General features: G+C 37.5%; 2 gene segments (V, D, J or C); one reads left to right on the forward strand and one right to left on the reverse strand.

The window, feature by feature from the left end:
• Positions 1 to 12,247: 12,247 nt before the first annotated feature.
• On the forward strand, positions 12,248 to 13,728 carry LOC122143715 (the record flags this gene model as incomplete). The annotated part of the segment is given in 2 exon segments: positions 12,248 to 12,296; positions 13,200 to 13,728. Coding segments are annotated over 2 exon segments (363 nt in total), but the record flags the coding sequence as incomplete, so codon positions are not given.
• Positions 13,729 to 13,948: 220 nt separating this feature from the next.
• On the reverse strand, positions 13,949 to 17,220 carry LOC122143713 (the record flags this gene model as incomplete). The annotated part of the segment is given in 2 exon segments: positions 13,949 to 14,585; positions 17,064 to 17,220. Coding segments are annotated over 2 exon segments (315 nt in total), but the record flags the coding sequence as incomplete, so codon positions are not given.
• Between the last annotated feature and the right edge of the window lie 1,622 nt (positions 17,221 to 18,842).

An 18,842-nucleotide genomic window follows, 5' to 3' on the forward strand; every position in this document is an offset into this window, starting at 1 on the left:
CCATCGGTCGAATGGTTTGACTTGATATGCAAACTGAAAAGGGGTCCAGGAAGGGGGGGAGTGGCAGAATTGATATGGTGTATGACTAGCCATTCAAAACACTTCATGTGTAGCGTATCAGACCCGAACCGGACAAAATTAAAGATTTTGGTTGAAACATGAGCCAAATTCCACAGAAAGGCAACAGGATGTTGTAAATCAACTCCTAGCACCACAGTCTGAAGCAAGATAACCAACCAACTCTTTCACAGAACAGCTTTCAACATTAACACCATTAGAACAATTATTGACAATTTCAATTCGGAAAAGGGGTTGTCAAATTTGGGGCAAGTAATCCAGATTGATGGTCAAAGAGATGCACAGCCTGACCATCACATGTAAACCCATGATGGTAATCATGATCACATGGATTGACTTCCCCCACCTACAAGACAAGAACCACACTGAAATTCCTTTTAAGGGGACCTTTTAACCTCTGGTGTCCAGAGAACATTCTTATCTTAGAGAATGGCACAAAAACTGTCTTTTACAGATGTAGATGCACCAAAATGAACTAAAAAATACTTATAAAGAAATATCAGTCCATTGCTTAACTCCACATCATATATGAAACCCACACATTTGACTATTATGTTTCTAATCACTTATTGTGTATGTCTTTTTAATAACTATTGAATAGCTTAAGTAATCATATTCACGTTTAGTATGTGTGTGTGTTCGAATCTTCTTGCTTGGAACATTTCTGACCATCAGTTATTTGTAAAATGTATCATATTCTTATCATAGGAATCATGTCCAAAATGATACCCTGCAAGAGCGGGAAAATTCGGACCACGTGATTGATAAGATAACATATGATTTATGAATGGGTAAGACAAACATCGCAACACCCCCAAGCAAAGACAATATCTACTTGGTCAAGACAACATTTGAGGTGTGACCTAAAGGCCAGTTAAATACTCAGGACACCATCAAATTTTGCTTTTAGCTTTGGCTTTTCAGCTGCTGCTTTTAGTCATCACTTTTAGCGTTCTTTGAGCGCTGTTCCAGCGTGCTTCGGCCTGCACGCCCTGCTGCTTCTTAGCCACGATAAGAAGAAAACACCACCTAGTCTCGTCAAACTTTACTTCTATTCTTTTACTTTAGTTTCTTTTCTTTTCCGTTGAGAGTTTCGTGTTCTGAGTTAAGTTTTGTAACACTGTGCCTCCGAGTCCGACCTTGAGTGCCCGTCTGAAACTTCAACCAGCCCACAACTCTGCATCGTCAGCCAATGCCCAACCACGGGCTTCCCAAGACATCACTTCAACAACTACTGAACTTCGAGCCAATCAGCAACCTCGGGAAACTACCTTTTCAACGACAACAAAGGGAACCCCCTTTACACAGGCAACGCAAGTAACGTACCTCCAGACTTTGATCTAAACTGGTGTAGCTATCTAAAATAATTTTAACCTCATTGAGGAACTCAGTGTGAGGTGTGTTAAGTGAATGATGGTTGTTCATGTCTATGCAATTTCACATATTGCTGTAAACTTGGGATTTCGTATTTTCATTCTTAAACCCATTCTTTCCTAACTTTCTATCCTCCAGCAACTTGTGTGAATGTGAGTGCATGTGCTTATGTGTTAGATTATTTTATATGTCTTAGATTTATCCAATTAAGCCTTATTCATATTGAAAAGAGAAGTATCTTGTGTTTTGTGCTTACAAGTTAATGTCTTAAACTGCCGATCTTGTTACTGTGCTAATTAATAGTGTTTTCATTATACTTTGGATATAAATATCCATAGCAGAGTTGATGTAATACGGCTCGTTCAGAGAATCGCTGGCCGTTTCAGTGATCAGCCGTGAAACAGTGATTCTGTTCAAATTCACTTTTAAAATCTTAAATGATTCCCTTGAGCTAAATTGACCTGTTTCCCTTACGCATGAGAATAGGAGTAAGTGCAACTGGATGGTAGTCATTGAAGCAGGATGGAGACAGCTTCTTCGGGACTGGAATGATGGTGGTGGCTTTGAAGCATGTGGGAACAACAGCCTGACTAAGTGAGATGTTGAAAATGTCTGTGAAGACATCAGTGAGTTCCGCTGCACAGTCTCTCAGTACACGCCCAGGGATGTTGTCAGGTCCCGGAGCTTTGCGTGCATTGATCCTGCTGAAGGATCTCCTCACGCTGTCTGGGTTCAGCATCATCGATTGGTCACTAGGAGGAGGTGGAGTCTTCTGTGCAGTGGTGCTGTTTTGTTCCTCAATGCGAGCAAAGAAGGCATTCAGCTCATTCTGCATGGAGATGTTGCTGTCACAGGTCCGTGGTGGGGGATTGTAGTCTGTAATGGTCTGTATCCCCTGCCACAGGCGCAGAGTGTCTCTGCTGTCGCTGAAATTTTGGGCTATCCTCCTGGAGTACTGTCTCTTAGCCTGTCTGATGCTCAGAGTGTCTCTGCTGTCACTGAAACGATGGGCTATCCTCCTGGAGTACTGTCTCTTAGCCTGTCTGATGCCGTTTGGCACAATTCTCAAAAACCATTTATACAGTTCTTGAAACAAAGACACGTTTCTCAAAACTTTTAACACATTTCACCTGTTTTTCACACATGCACCAATTTGCTCAGTGTTTTCTGTAAACCCTACACAAGCACAGGTTTAACCATGTTCTCATTTAGAAAACACAAACACACAATATAACTACCTCAAGAATCACAAAATGAACTCAAATAGCACACATTTATCCATATGTGAACATTAAGTAGCAAACTGATGACACACAGTTTAGAATCTCAGGATGATATAAAAAGGAGCCCAGGTGATTATGTGATTTGAAAAATGAATCCTACTAGTGGGAGACAGAGAAAGAGGAGGGGAAAATAAAAATGAAGGGTATGGGTAAAAGTACATTTATTCCTGATGAAATACACAGTGCTGTATGTATTGTGACTCCTTTTCTCAAAACTCTAAACACAAATCCATAACTTCTCACCCAATTCCCCACACTTCCCATTTACAGGTCAAAATAAAGCTCTCCACTCAAAACTATTCAATCTTGCTGAAAAAAAACAAACAAACAAACAAACTTTTGCCTTCAGACATGACACACAAGCCCTCAGAAACACACACACTACAGCATAGCCTTACACACTAATGAGATAAATTCATAACACTTTTGCAAAAACCTTCTTTTGGCAATCAGGTATTATTTTACAGCTCAATGTCTATTACAGTATACAACATAAATAGAGCAGATACATGTTACAGTAAACATACAGATACAGTGAAATTCAACAATAAGTTTTACAGTAAGAAAATATTATTTTCATTACATTGCTTTGAAAGAGATATGAAAGCTTCAGCACAAGTTCTACCAGGAAGACTTAATGATACGTCACACAATACAATTTAATCTGGTCAATAGGCATCCTACACAAGGAATATATAAGCTCTCTACCCACCCTTCTCTATGTTTGGCATAGATCACTACACCTAATGGTGCACCTGTAACTAAGGCCTGGTTCAGTTCTCATCTAGCCACTGTTGTAGAAAGCTGTAATCTGTACAATACATCGGGCATTCCTTTAGGATTGAGGCGGCCACTGCTGCTGCTGAACTTGGAGTTCCAACTTCAGCGATCAAGCTACTGGGCAGATGGTCATCCTCTACTTTCAAATCTTATATTAGACCTGAATCACAAACGATCTCAAAGGCTCAGCAAATAATTTCAAGTTCTCAAGGTATTCAATTAGCAACTACTGATGGTGGTGTAATGCCTAATACTCCTAACTTCTATCTCTGTTTTCTATCTATGGCTTATTTAAGCTTTTTTGCTCTGTAGCCAATTTTTCTGTGGCCTTCCCCTCTGTTGCCTATTGTGTGGCGTTTTCTTACTGCGGCCTATCTTCATGACTTTCCTTACTATGGCTATGCATTTCCTCCTGTCACGTCATGGGTCTCTCACTACGGCCATCAGGGCATCTCATTCTGCTGAATATCTAGGCATTTCCTTTACGGCCTTCGTGGCTTTCTTTAAGGCCTATCGGGGCCGTTCCCCACCTGTGGCCTATCAGGTGGGGAACGGCATAACCCTAAGTACAGCCTATCCAGCCTCTATGGCTTATCTTGGCCTCTATCCACTCCCTCTCTTTTCATGGCATCTTGAAGCCATCTCCTCTACTCTAAAAATCCATATTAAGTTTAATGTATTTATTTTTGTGCTAATCTTATTCATATCTACAATGACTAAATACTTTTCTTGTTTTGTTTTATGTTTTAGGATCTTCTAAGAAATACTGGGTGTGTGTATAAAAATATTTCTTTCTCTTGGGGTAGGCTCCACTCCTGCCTTCGTCTTTGGCAGTTCTTGCTGGAATCTACAATTACAGATTCAAGCCACAGACTGGACCAACACCAAAAATATACTGTTTATATATATTGATTTGTTAAAGAAATATTTTTGAGCCTCAATTTATCTCCTGAGTCTTTCTGGTAGAAACGAAAGCTTCAGCGCAAGTTCTACCAGGAAGACTTAACGTTACGTCACATGATACGATTCGATCTGGCCAATAGGCATCCTACACGAGGAATATATAAGGTCTCTACTAACCCTTCTCTATGTTTTGCAGACACTGACGCAGACATTCATTCACAAATAATTAACAAAAAATCAAACTCATTTCACCAATTAAATACTTAGCTTCCATTTTCACTCACAGAGACCAGTGCCTTTCTCACACCCCACCTCAATTCAAAGAAAGCATAAATTATCAGTATATTGATAATATGTATACTCAATCATCACCCGGGATTCTATTAAAGACTTAAACATTGCTACCATATCAACATCATTTCCTGCATTTTTACATTGATGGGATTTAAAAATGGCTAGTTTAGCTTGGCCAATTAGGAAATTTGCAAGAACACATTGTTGTTGCCACGTCCTTTTATATTGATATCCTAAAATAAACAAAAAATATTGTTGTATAAAAACCCCAATTTTATAATCAATTCTTTCAAGTATTATGAATAAAGGACCAAGTCTTGGACATTCAAAAAAACATGTGAAAAGCATTACAAAATCGACACAGTAAAACCATCTCATTAAATTTTGAAACTAAACTATTTGAGGCTAGAGCACAATGGAGTACCCTCCACTGAAGATCTCCACATCGCTTAGATACAGGAGGTTTATATAATACTCTCCATGATGGATATACTCCCTCACGAATAGAAACCTTATTTCTCAATTTAGTATCTGGTCTTCCTTGCAACTGTCCAACATGCACAGATTTAACACAAATATAATAAAGAGTTTTCTTCACCACATTATGAAAAACCAAATCACCATTACCCTTCAACAATGTAGTCTGATTTCATATCCCCCAACCCAACTCCCATATCTTTAGCTCAGGGAAGTTCTGAGGTGAAAAACCATTTACCAGAGCTAAACGTATGAAGAAAATTAATGCAGGAGAAAAGGCATCCTTAATACACTTGATTATCCTATCCACAGTTCTCATAGATTTTATTTTTACTTGTGCAGCAAGTGACAGCCCAGACATTCTGTCAAATCAATTAAATCCATAATTTTACTGATCCCAGCACTTAAAAATTGTGGAATAAAACAAGACAAACTAGATGGTAGTTTTATAAGGGGATTAAAAAACAAAGATTCTGAAATCCCATAGTGCACATCTTCTGTTATAGAAAGATGTAAATACTTCCATGATTTAATAACTGAAAAATAAAAATTAGGAAAGAGACAGTGTGCCCTTTCTTCAAAAGACTTTTCCATTAAAAACAACTGTTTATCAAACCAAATGTAACCCATTGTAAAGGAGCAGAACAATACAAAAGCCTCTGCAATGCTTGTAATCTCATTGCTAATATTTTTGACTTTATATGTATTAGTCCTTGACCTCCCTCTGCCACAGGAAGGTAAAGTATCCCAGGAATAATCTAATGATTGAAAAAAAAAAAAAAAAAAAAAAAAAAATCCACAAAAGCTTTTTTTTTGAATGGTAATAAGCATTTCCTTAGGAGGATTTAAAACAGTAACTCTATGCCACAACATTGAGGCTGCCAAATTATTAAAAATTTAAGCATGTGGTCCCATATCCTCCCATTCTCGGAACAACAAAGATGCACATTTATCCCAGTTAATACGAGGGGATGAAGCTTTCTGAAATGTATTCAAACAAAGAAATAAGTTTAGTAACATCATCAGTGCTCTTAATTATCACTGTTACATTATCTGCGTAAGCTATAAGCTTCACAGGGGCTACTTCTGGAAAGCCTGGGACACCAATACCACAAAGCTGTTTCCTCAGCATAACTAGCAGAGGTTCAATAGATATAGAGTACAGCAGACCAGACAGAGGGCATCCTTGCTTATTCCCCTAGTCACAGGGAAAGGCCTAGTTAAAGACACATTAATCCGTAGCATGCAGTAAATGTCACTGTACAGAAGCTTGACAAGAGAAATAAAATTTGTACCAAAACCAAAAGCTTCCAGGGTCTTAAACAAATAATGATGGTCCACCCTACCAAAAGCTTTTTCCTAAATGAAAAGGAAAGGAATCCAATGTCCAGTTTGTGTCTTTGTGCAACTGTATTGATGTCTCTTATGAGAAAAAGATTATCAAAAATTGTACGTTTAAGTACACTGAATGACTGATCTTTCATGGATTACATTTGCCATATATTTTGTAAGTCTATTTGTTATTGCTTTAGACAAAAATTTTAAAATCAACACAGATCAGTGACACAGGTCACCAATTTTTAAAGGAACCCAAGATCTCCTTTTTTTGGAATCAATGTTACTGCCCTTCGACAGCTCAGTGGAAGTTTCCCTTGTTTAAAACTTTCAAGAAAGACTGCATACAAGTCCTCGCCAATAAAATTCCAGGAAATACGATAAAAAATTCAGCTGAAATACCGTCTAGACCAGGCGGTTTCCCAGGGCTCAGCTCTTGGACGGCCAGAGAAAGTTCAGCAAAGGATATAGGATTGTCAAGGATTTGTCGATCTTCTTCTGATAAATGTGGTAGATCACACAAAAGTTGTTGCATTGCTGTTCTATAACACAGTTCAACACAATAAAGGTCCTCATAAAAGGAAAGAGCATGAGTACGGATTTCCTGCTGGTCAGTTGTCACACCACCTTGGGGTAGATTCAGTTTATGAAAATACTTCTTCTTGTTTTTTTTTGTTTTGTTTTTTTTTTTTTTTTTTCAAGACCAAAGATGAATGCAGTGGGAGCATCCATTTCATTTAGCTGAGAATATCTGGTCTTCAAGAGGGCTGGTTTTCCTTGCTCCTCCAACAATGTTTTTAGAAGGAATTTATTTCTCTCAATGGAATCAGCAGAGTCACCATGGCTACTTAGTCTCAGAATATCTTCTTCTAGTGACTTGAGAGTTCTGGTATTATGGGCAATATATTGTTGGCAAAACAACTAATATGCACTTTGCCCAAGTCCCACCACTGATTTAATAAAGGAAAACTACGTCTCTCCTCTCTCCAAGATTGCCAGAAAAGGTTAAAAGAGTGAATGAAAGAGTGATCCTGTAATAATCAGTTGTTAAAGTACCAGTGTGATTTGTGGTTTTTTGAAATTTTAAAATCGGTCAAGTCTCGCTCCAGACAAAGAAATTTGAGTAAGAATTCAAGTTAGAATCTGTTTAACTCCAGGAAAATTGTCTCTCCATAAATCAACAAAATCATGATAATCAATAACGTTTTTTTAAAATTTCTGCAGAACTTGGGTGAGGTTCATCATGATTTCTATCTAAATCAGTGTTTATAGTGCAGTTAAAAACACCTCCTACTACCATTGGGGCAGCTGTGGCCTAATGGTTAGAAATTTGGACTTGTAACCAGAAGGTCGCAGGTTCGAGTCTCGGTGCTGGCAGGAGTTGTAGTTTGGAGGGAGTGAATGAACAGCGCTCTCTTCCACCCTCAATACCCATGGCTGAAGTGCCCTTGAGCAAGGCACTGAACCCCCAGTTGCTCCCCGGGTGCTGGATATAGCTGCCCCCACTGCTCCGGGTGTGTGTTCACGGTGTGTTCACTTCTCACTGCTGTGTGTGTGCACTTGGATGGGTTTAAAAGCAGAGCACCAATTTCGAGTATGGGTTACCATACTTGACAAATGTCACGGCTTTCACTTTTTTTCACAATATTATCCTGTGGGCACTGTGACAAAGCACCAGACATTTTTTTTTTTTCCAGAAAAATAGACTGACAATCATGATCCCATAAATATTTCCTAAAACAAGGAAATAAAGTACAATTTAACTCAAGAAATTAAATGACGGACATGTGTTTTTTTTTAACCTGTAACGTTTGAGGTTGATCAAGCTCCTTCAGTGTTGCTTTTTTCATAGCCAGTGCACATGAATCAACGAGAAGTTGTAAATCTGGGAAGTATTTTTCAAGTTTAGGTCTTCGCTGATTGAAGTTATCATCAAGAAAGTCATTTATTTGGCGAACTGTATAATAAGGATGCTTTGATTTAAAACTGTGACAATTCTCTGCAGAACCTCCCTGAGATTCTGCTATATCAGAAGCGTCACTATCAGAATCCATAGACTGAACTTCACTTCCTTCTTTCAGCACACTAGTATCCCCCGTGCTGAGCTGAGTTCTGATGCCTGAGGATCTATTGGCTCATCACCAGCACTCACAAGCTCAACACTCCCTACAGATCTCTCCAATTCACTGATTTCACCGGGACCTGCGTCAGCTCTCTCTACTTCATCACACACTGTATTTACACTGTGTTTGTTCGTTACAGGATCACTGGTGCTCTCTCCATCTTTAAAGATAGAAGGTGCTTCAATTTTCTGATCAGTCCCGTCACCGTGATTTTTTTCGCCTTCATTATTTAAAGGCAGTTGTTCTGTAGAAGGATTAAGTTCAGTCACATTAGTACTAGCCTCATCGTTCATTGAACATACCAGTTTTGTGTGTCCATACTTCCCGCAAGCAAAACACCTCATTGATTCAGTACTGATATGAATTGTTTATTCTTTACCCACCAAAGGGGTTTTCGCTGAAGTATTTAAAGATTGAAATTCAGTGTTCAGGATCATTACAGTTTTTTTTCAGTCGTAACAAGCGTTTGTCCAACCAGTTGTCACATTTTCAAACTCTAAACACAATTAGCACAGCAATCGGAAAACTATTTCATGTCATTTTTTCACATAAATGCAGTCAGTGACAATGCTTACATTTTCTTTAACAGACAAGCCATACCTCCCAACAAAATTATGGCTGTTTTTGTAGTATTTACGAATGTTAAACACACACATCCCACAATAGCAAAAACAATATTCTTAGATACTTATTAAAAACCCTCTGCTTCTGCAATGATATCAGTTCAAAAACAATATATCTCAGCTGATAATAAATAAACAATTGAACAATTGACACACAGCTGATTTATGTTGGGTAAACTGGGCCAACCACAGCTGATTCCAGTCTGGCTTAGACTCAGTGACAGGGGTTATATTTTTCTATTACATTGACACTTATACAGTAAAAGAGGACTTTGAGGAGTGATGTTTTTGGAAACAGTAACAGAAAAGGACAAACACTGTAATGTCTGTGGACGAGGAAGAGTAAGAGCAAGGGGCCCAGGGAGAAGAGCAGCCCCTGTGAGAGATGCAGTGAGAGGTGCAGGAGCAGTGAGAGATGCAGTGAGAGGTGCAGGAGCAGTGAGAGGTGGAGGTGCAGTGAGAGATTCCAGTGAGAGGTGCAGGAGCAGTGAGCGGTGCAGGTGCAGTGAGAGACAGATGCAGTGAGAGGTGCAGTGAGAGATGCAGGAGCAGTGAGAGATGCAGTGAGAGGTGCAATCTCAGTGAGAGGTGCAGGAGCAGAGAGATATGAAGTGAGAGGTGCAGTGAGAGATGTAGTGAGGTGCAGGAGCAGTGAGAGATGCAGGTGCAGTGAGAGATGCAGTGAGAGATGCAGGAGCAGTGAGAGGTGCAGGTGCAGTGAGAGGAGCAGGGCCAGGGAGACAAGCAGGCCCAAGGAGAGGGTAAGGTAGACCATGTATTCATTGACCATGTAATCAACCTCTGTCTTTCTAAGAGAGGCTGGTGAAAGAGTGCAGCCCATTTGAGCGGTCACCATTATACGCATCTTTCAACAAACCAACAGGTAAGTATTTGCATTTTACGTGGATTGTTTCTATTCTCACTTGACATGTCAATGATGTCATACAGTAATGCATATGTAGAATTTTTTTGTCCCTCTAAAGAATGCAACATCTTCCACTCTCTGGGGGAAGAGGAAAGCTCCTCAATAATGATCAAGAGCTTGCCATTGTAGAAATGGTTGTTGCAAATAATGCAATAAAACTGCATGAAATTAAAACTAGAATTGTGTAGGACCATGAGATATTTGACAATATCGATAGCATCAGCCTCACAACGATTACGCGGACATTGTCCAAACACAGAGTGCGGATGAAGCAGCTCTACACTGTTCCCTTTGAGAGAAACAGTGAGAGAGTCAAGGAGCTACGACGACAATATTTGCCTTTCTCAAATGATCTCCACCAGCACCCTGGTTCCAGAGCAGGATCAGGAGGGTGAAAACATGAGGGCCTTTGTAATTACCTGGGACAATGTGGCTTTCCATCATTCGCAAGAACATGGTTTTGAAGTCCACCCAAGACTGTTAAGTGTCTTCCTTCCACCCTATTCACCTTTCCTCATCAAACCCATAGAGGAGTTATTTTCTTCATGGAGGTAAAAGGTTTATGACCGTCAGCCACATGACCAGATGTCCCTCCTTGAAGCCATGGATGCTTGCAGGGACATCACAGTTCATGATTTCTAAGGGTGGATCCGACATAACAAGCGGTTTTATCCCAGGTGCAATAATATCAGATGTAATGTTGATGAAAATATGTGGCCTAACCCCGAAGATCGCAGAGATTAGATACAATAATTTTGTGCTTTTTTAGTCCCCCCCCTTTTTATCTGGGCATTTTGTTTTTTGCTCTTTGTGTTTCATGGATATTTTGTTCACTGTTCTATCATACTGTGTTTCTACTGTAACCTCCTGTAGTAAACAGTAAAGGAAAAAAAAAACTGATTTGCTTTTTACTCTTTTGAATGTGAACATTACTGTACATGTGGACATACAGTTCCCCAACCAAGAAATTTAGTGTAAAAATGGTGGTTGCATGTTTTTGCATCCAAATACCTGTGAAACTAAAAGTCTATGCAGTTTTTGTAAGTGTCAATTAGCCAGTATTTTGAAACTGGTGTCTTTGATTGACTGCATGTACCTTGTGAAGTGAAAACAAGTGTTATTCTTTGACAGAATAAATTTCATTTTGAGTCAGATTTCCAGTGTTTTTGGTAAAGTTAGTGTGTGCAGAGAAAGATGTTTTCTATTTTGAAATGAAGAGTTAGTATATATTTCACAAAAATGTGTTTTTGAGAAGAAAATTATCCATTTGGCCAATTGTGTTTGGTAGGTGTGAGTCTGTATTAAGAGTTTAGAAAAAGTATCTGAAGTATGGATAAGCGCTTTGTTAGCGATTGAAAAAAAACTGTAAAGGTGACATCTAAAATTTTTTAAACCTAAAGGGATCATTTTAATTGGCCCCACTAGTTTAGCATAGAGTCCTAACAACTGCTCGAGAGGTTCATTGGTGATGAATGGAGGTACATTCGAAAAAAAAATAACCTTCTTAGATGGATTCGACAACGGCAAAACTGGTAAAAAAAAGTATCTCTAACAGATAAACCAAATTCAAACCAAATGCTGAAACCAAAAACCAACCTCTCTCAAAAAAAATGACAACCGCTTTATTCATCCTTGATGCGGACACAATATTACGAGCACCAACTTCGCAGTTAGACAGTCCTTGACTGTTATGGATTCATCAAGAAAACTCCACAACATCATCCATGATGAAAGAGGTCAAAGGTCAATGCTCATGGAATATATTTCTTTAGAACATTTTCAATCAGAAACACACAGCAAGAATGAATGAGAAAATATTGGATACAAAGTAAAACTAAAATCATATCTATTATAAATGACATTAATAAACTCTTCTGTTTATGAAAAAAATGACTTTTTTTAAAAAAAAATACAGATTTTGAAATGATTTTTTTTTTAAGTTACTAAGCTTCTTCTGCTCTCAGTGTGTTGAAGTGTTGTTTCTCTCTCTCTCTGCTGGAGTTTTGTGTTCACTCGAGTGGAATAGAGGTTTTTGTACGAGTGTTTCATTAGATTGTATCACTGTGGTACACATTCGGTGGAGGAACTAAACTGGTGCTCGGTAAGTCTGTCTCTTATTAATTCTCTTGAATAAAAATCGTAAAATTTACAGATAAGAAAATATTAAAATGAGCCAAAAAAAAAGCATAAATAATGCTTAATTGAAAATTTTTGATAGTATCACATTAAGAACTGTCACACTGAACAAACAAATCTTGTCTAAAAACATATCTAAAATGTAAATCACTATGAGTCCATCAGTCAATCAGAGGGTTTATCTTCATTAATTTTTATAATGTGTTCATTTATAGTTCATCTTTTATTATAGGTATTAGATATAGATTTAAAGTGACATTAGAATATAAATGTAGTTACTTTTTGTAGTTCAGTCAATGATTTCATGCTATGCTTATAAATCAGAGGTTTATAATAATAGAAAAATATATATATAGTTATATATATATATACAAAAAATAAGTATGTTTAGAAATGTTGATTCAACTGTTTTCTTGTTCTTAAGATATAATTTGATCTGAGCTGTAGTCATAAAAAAGCAGTTTTAAATTGTTCCATTTTCATTTTGAATAAAAAATCATTTAAAGAAAAAATATAAGAGATTATTTCATTCAAAATATAAGAAATGTATGTTCGTATATAAAGATCACTTGATTTAAATCAGTGTCAGTGTCTTGGTACTGTATGTTTAGGTGTTGGTATTTAATATATTTGAACTTGGTATTTAAACATTTATAGTGATTGTGTACTTTGTATATTGTATATTATATTAGCTGCAGTGATGTTGAATATTATTAATGTTGCAATTGTTATAATTTTTATTGCATTCCACACGTCTGCTGCTGAAAGTCATGTTGAAATGATGTGAATGCTGCAGGGCAGAAGAGTGCTGGAGCTGCAGTGTGTTTTTTCTTTGTGTTTGTGAATGTGTTGTGTTTGTCTCCTGCAGCTGGTCCCACAGTGAAGCCCTCAGTGTCTCTGCTACCGCCCTCTTCTCTGCAGATCTCTGGAGACTCAGCCGCACTGCTCTGCCTGCTCAGCTCTTACTCTCCACAGGGGGCGCTGGTGAGCTGGACACTGGACGGCTCAGGGGTCACCGAGGGGGTTGTGACCAGCGCAGAGAGCGAGCAGGACGGCCGCTACAGCCGCAGTAGTGTCCTGACCCTCAGCAAAGCACGCTGGGAAGAGGGAGAGCTGTACGTCTGCAGAGTAACACATGATGGAGCTCCTCATGAGGCCTCGTTCCACAAGAGTCGCTGTTAGTCGCTCGCAGTGCTGATGTTTCTCCAGTGAGCGCTGCTCTCTCCTGAAGATGAGCGTATCTGAGTGTCCTGTGTCAGGCAGGATTCACATGAGTCTAGTGCTGCAGCTGTAGTCATTTACAACTCAATACTGAAAGAGAGCTCTAGTGTCAAAGCACTGGCTGATCTTTCAATCTGCTGTGTTTGCTGCAACATTCAATAAAGCTTCTCAACAAACTCCATTTGTGTCTGACAACATCATTCAACTAACAGATGAAGATGCATGTAGTGTTTGTCCAGGTGTTTTTCAGAAAGCTGGATCAGCAGCAGTAAATCTAGTCAAATAAAGCTCTTGGGGTTTGAACATGGTCTCTGGAGACAGAGCTTGCTCTATTCTGAGAGGATCACAATCACTCCACACTCACAATGCAAATGAGATTTTCAGTCCACACTCCCAGTGTCTCTGTTTGATTGTTACATGATCTGAACTGAAACAGACCAGTTTCACTTCTGCTGTAGTCAAGCAGCACACAGGAAACTCACCATTACATTTGTAGGAGAGGGTGAAAACATATGAAATGTAATAAAAATCCATAATCATTAATCAAGAATCAGTCATTCTGACATAAATTGTGTAAGAATGTAAATCTTTCTGTGGGTCAAATGGAAAGCATAATGTCCAGACAGCAGAAGTGACTGAATGCAGTCTGTTCAGTTTGATTGACAGGGATCATATATTACAATTAAAACATGATGATCTTATTAAAACACTGACTCATTCTCTTCACAAATACAAGGTTGATTCTGATTGTAATGATATTGTGTTATTAGTGTTTGTTATCTGATCAGTGTTGTGTGTGATTGTGTTTATGAGCAGCTGCAGTATCTCTCAGCTGTATCAGTGCAGTCACTGTGAGGTTTTTGTACGACTCTTTATCACTGTGTGAACACCCAGCTACTGCCAGGACAGTGTAAACTCTGACAGTAATAATCTCCTGTATCTTCAGTTTGGACTCCACTGATGGTCAGAGTGAAATCACTGTTAGATCCACTGCCACTGAATCTAGATGGAGTTCCTGACTGCAGTTGATTCACTCCATAAATAAGGAGTTTAGGAGCTTCTCCAGGTTTCTGTAGATACCATGTTATACAGTACATATACAAATTACATAAAATAAGAAGACATTAGTGGTAGTTATTAATTTTATTTTGGTTTGTTGTCTTGTTTGAGCGAGCAGCTGTGAGGGAGTTTGAGTCACCGTCACCTTCTACACTTTATTTTGACAGTGAAGAACATTAGAAGTCAAATATCCTCACACAGTCATTTCTCTTTGGAAAATCCAAACATAAATCATTTTCCAAACCCTGACAAAAACACTGCCAGAGTCCAGACACAGATGATGCTGAAAGTCATGTTTGTTGGTTGATGAGCTCTTGATCATGTCATGTTCTGTTCATAGAGATATAAACACATGCAGAGCAGTGAAGCTTGTGCTGTTCATGCAAAACACCCTCTGTATGCAAAAACTGCTGTAGACTTTGAGCTAAAGATGAGATAGAAGAGAAATCAGGACAAGATACAGACTCATCTGTTAGATTTGTAGATTTTGATATATTTATGTGTTTGAGTAGGTGTCAGGACAGGATACTTTCTCATATGTTTGATTCAGCTGCTGTAGTTATTGAGGTTGAAGTTGTCTCCTCTTTTGTGGAATAGGTTGATGAGGCCCTGGTTTCAGGTGTTGCAAAATACAGCTACACTAAGAACTATATTAAAACGTTTGAGAACGGTCAGTTTGAATTTGTGATCTTAATCACCTCAGAACGTTTAATTCAGCATGACATTTAATAATGATCAACTGCTTGTGTGAATCCTCATTTGTAAGTTGACTCACACGTCTCTTCTTCGGAGTCTGACACTTCAGATCGACTACATTATCCCAGAAAAGATAAACAGAGATCAGCACTGCCCTCCTCACCTGAATAAAAGAGACACATGTAAGAAATGCTGTTTATGGACTATAAATCAGTCTTGATTTCTGATATATATTCACACTAAGAACTATATTAAAACGTTTGAGAACGGTCAGTTTGAATTTGTGATTTTTATAAGTAGCACTGAAGCGGTTTTGGAGTTAATTAGATAATTAAATGATTCATTAATCAATGATTGAGCATTAATTATGATACCTGCTGTTAACAAGTAGAATCACTGAATGAAAGAGAAACAACAAGAACCAAAAAAAAGGATATAAAAGCAGCAGAAACACAACTACAAATGACTTACAGACACAGTTTTAGATGAAAACACCTGAAATAAAAGACATTCAATTTCTCAAGATCTCAGCAGACGATAATTAAACAGCTACACAAACAGCATTTCCATCTACATTCATTATAAACCTGTCTGCCTTTATTTTTCTAATGCTGTTTCTGAGAGTTAACAGAGGTTTAGCTCTAGTTTGTTCATGTTCTATTGAAAGTACTGGTTTCATCTAAAAGTGTTTGTTTTGGTTTAATTAATCATCTTTCAACATTATTCAAACATTTGCAATAATATTTTTAGAGAACATCTGTGCACTGAGAAAGAAAGAGATTGATGAAGAAGCAGTTCACGTGAAGCTGTCTGTTTACAACATTCAGATGACTGTCAGTGGTTTAAGTCTAATGTAGTTTGAAGATTGACTCAAAGTAAAGAATAGAGAGATCGAAACACTACTGAACTGTAAACATGTTCTAATAAACAAAAGCAGCTGCTAGTATAGAAAGATCACCGTAATGCATTTAGACTGTGACCATGAACAGAGATCATCTCTCAGAGACACAATGATATTTCTGAGCAATAATTTTTCACTGAGACGTCAACACTCATCATACAAACCTCAGCAATGGTGACAATCAACATACATTCAGATAAACAGATCAACTCTGAACCTCACAAAACAAGCTACTGAAAACTCACATCAACAATGATGATAATAATAATAAATATTGTAGCTAAATTATCATTTAGCTGCATAATTTATTCATGCCACAGTGTATGCTGGGAAACATGGATGATTTTTTGCTATGGTGGCACTCATCATGCACTGAGACATGAAGCTTTTTATTGATTGAAAGTGTCAGAGCTTTAGCTTATATTTTACAGATAAACATTAACCATGTCAACAGCTGCAGAAACAGAACTGTAGTCAAATTATGAACATGTGGTGACCTGGGGAAATTTTATTAATAATTTTTTAAGTCCAAACTTTCATGTGAGTGAGTAAAATAAATAAATAAATATTGTATTAAAGTCTCTCTAAACTTTGCCTTATATAATCATTGTGTTGCATCACATCCATCAGCAGCTGCAGTATCTCTCAGCTGTATCAGTGCAGTCACTGTGACTCTGACTGACGGAGGTTTTTGTACGACTCTTTATCACTGTGTGAACACAGATTTACTGCTGATCTCATGGTAACTCTGACAGTAATAATCTCCTGTATCTTCAGTCTGGACTCCACTGATGGTCAGAGTGAAATCAGTGTTAGATCCACTGCCACTGAATCTAGATGAAGTTCCAGTGTTACGGCTTGTTGCATAATATATGAGAAGTTTAGGAGCTTCTCCAGGTTTCTGTAAATACCAGTGTAAATAAGATCTACCACCATACACATTACTGCTGGTTTTACAGTTTATTCTGACTTCTTGTCCTGGTTGAGCTGCTGTTATTGATGGAATCTGAGTTATGGTTATATTTATTTTTCATTTTGAAAAAAAGGAACAAGAATAACATTAAGAAACAACTGTAAATGATTAATATTTTACACTTCAGAGAATGAATAATCATTGTTAAAATTTTGCTACACAAACCTTGAGCAAACAGTGTGAGAGTCCAGATGAAGATGATGATGTTGTTCATTGTTGTTGTTTTGTCTTGTGTGTGATGATGAAGAGTGTGTTGTGTTCTGCTCTCAGTCATGAAGTGTTAAACTCACAGCACTATAAACACTCTCAGAGCACTGAAGCATGTGCTGATGATGCAAAGAAGTGGGCAGGATTCACAACAGCTTGAGCTGCTACAAGACTGATATACTAGACTAGAGTTACAGAATATATTATTCTATAAATTCTATTAGATGAACCAACACCACTATACACCTCTACCTGAATTGTGAGTTTGTTCATAAAGTATCAGGACTGACTGTAACTCTCTAATCAGAGTTCATGGTGTCACTCTGTCTATCATGAATCCTCACGTGAGCCTGAAAATGCTAAAATGGACAGGAAACATTCTGTTAAAAATGGTGACAGATTAAAACTTGTTTATTTGAAGTTTTAGCTGAAGATTCACAATCAGCCCAGATACTTTTTTTTTTTTTTTTATAAAAACATAACATGAACAAATGTGTCTTGATTTTTTTATCTGAGGCAGCAGGTTTTTCTTTGAATCATTATGATTGAGCTGCTAATGAACAACAGAAGAATCATGAGAAACACCACAACATCATCCATGATAAAAGAGGTCAAAGGTTACGTCAGAGGTCACAGATCATCAAATATATTTCTTTAAAAAAAATGTTATACAAACAGATGAGAAATATAGAATATGAATTCAAACTGAATAATGCCTATTGTAAATAGCATTCAATAAATTCTTCCACTGATTATGAAAAGAATACCATTGTTTATCAAGCAATAACAAATATTTTGAAAATATTTTGTCTTTGTTCTTACTTTTTGAATAGCGTTTTGTCAAATTAAATGAATGAGTGTGTCAGGTGAGTTTCTGGTCTCAGTGTGTTGAAGTGTTGTTTCTCTCTCTCTGCTGGAGTTTGTGTTCACTCGAGTGGAATAGAGGTTTTTGTACGAGTGTTTCATTAGATTGTATCACTGTGGTGGACTTTCGGTGGAGGAACTAAACTGGTGCTCGGTAAGTCTGACTCTTTTAACGGTCCAAAATTATTTGTACAAAATTATTGAAATTTATGGATTTTAATGTTTAATTGAAATTATTTTATTGTCACCATAAGAGCTTCAAAATAACTTAATTATATATACTCAGCAAACAATTATTGTCCAAACACATTTCCATAATGTCTCACTTTGAGTTTTATCAGTTATCACAGATTTATTTTCATTCAGTTTAAAACTGAAACTTTTTTATTGTAGGATACACATGAAAAAAGAGATTTGTCATTAGGATGGAAATATAGTTTTTGTAGTTCAAGATTTTAAATCTCTTTTGCTCATATTGTGCATTAAAAAAAACTGACAAAAATACAAAATATGTGATGTTTAGAAATGTTTTTGAACTCTTATGAAATTATTTGCATTTGGATTGTAACAGTTTGAAAAGTGGTAAAAAA

Source organism: Cyprinus carpio, unplaced genomic scaffold (assembly GCF_018340385.1).
Source record: "Cyprinus carpio isolate SPL01 unplaced genomic scaffold, ASM1834038v1 S000006492, whole genome shotgun sequence".
NCBI classification, from domain to species: Eukaryota; Metazoa; Chordata; class Actinopteri; order Cypriniformes; family Cyprinidae; genus Cyprinus; species Cyprinus carpio.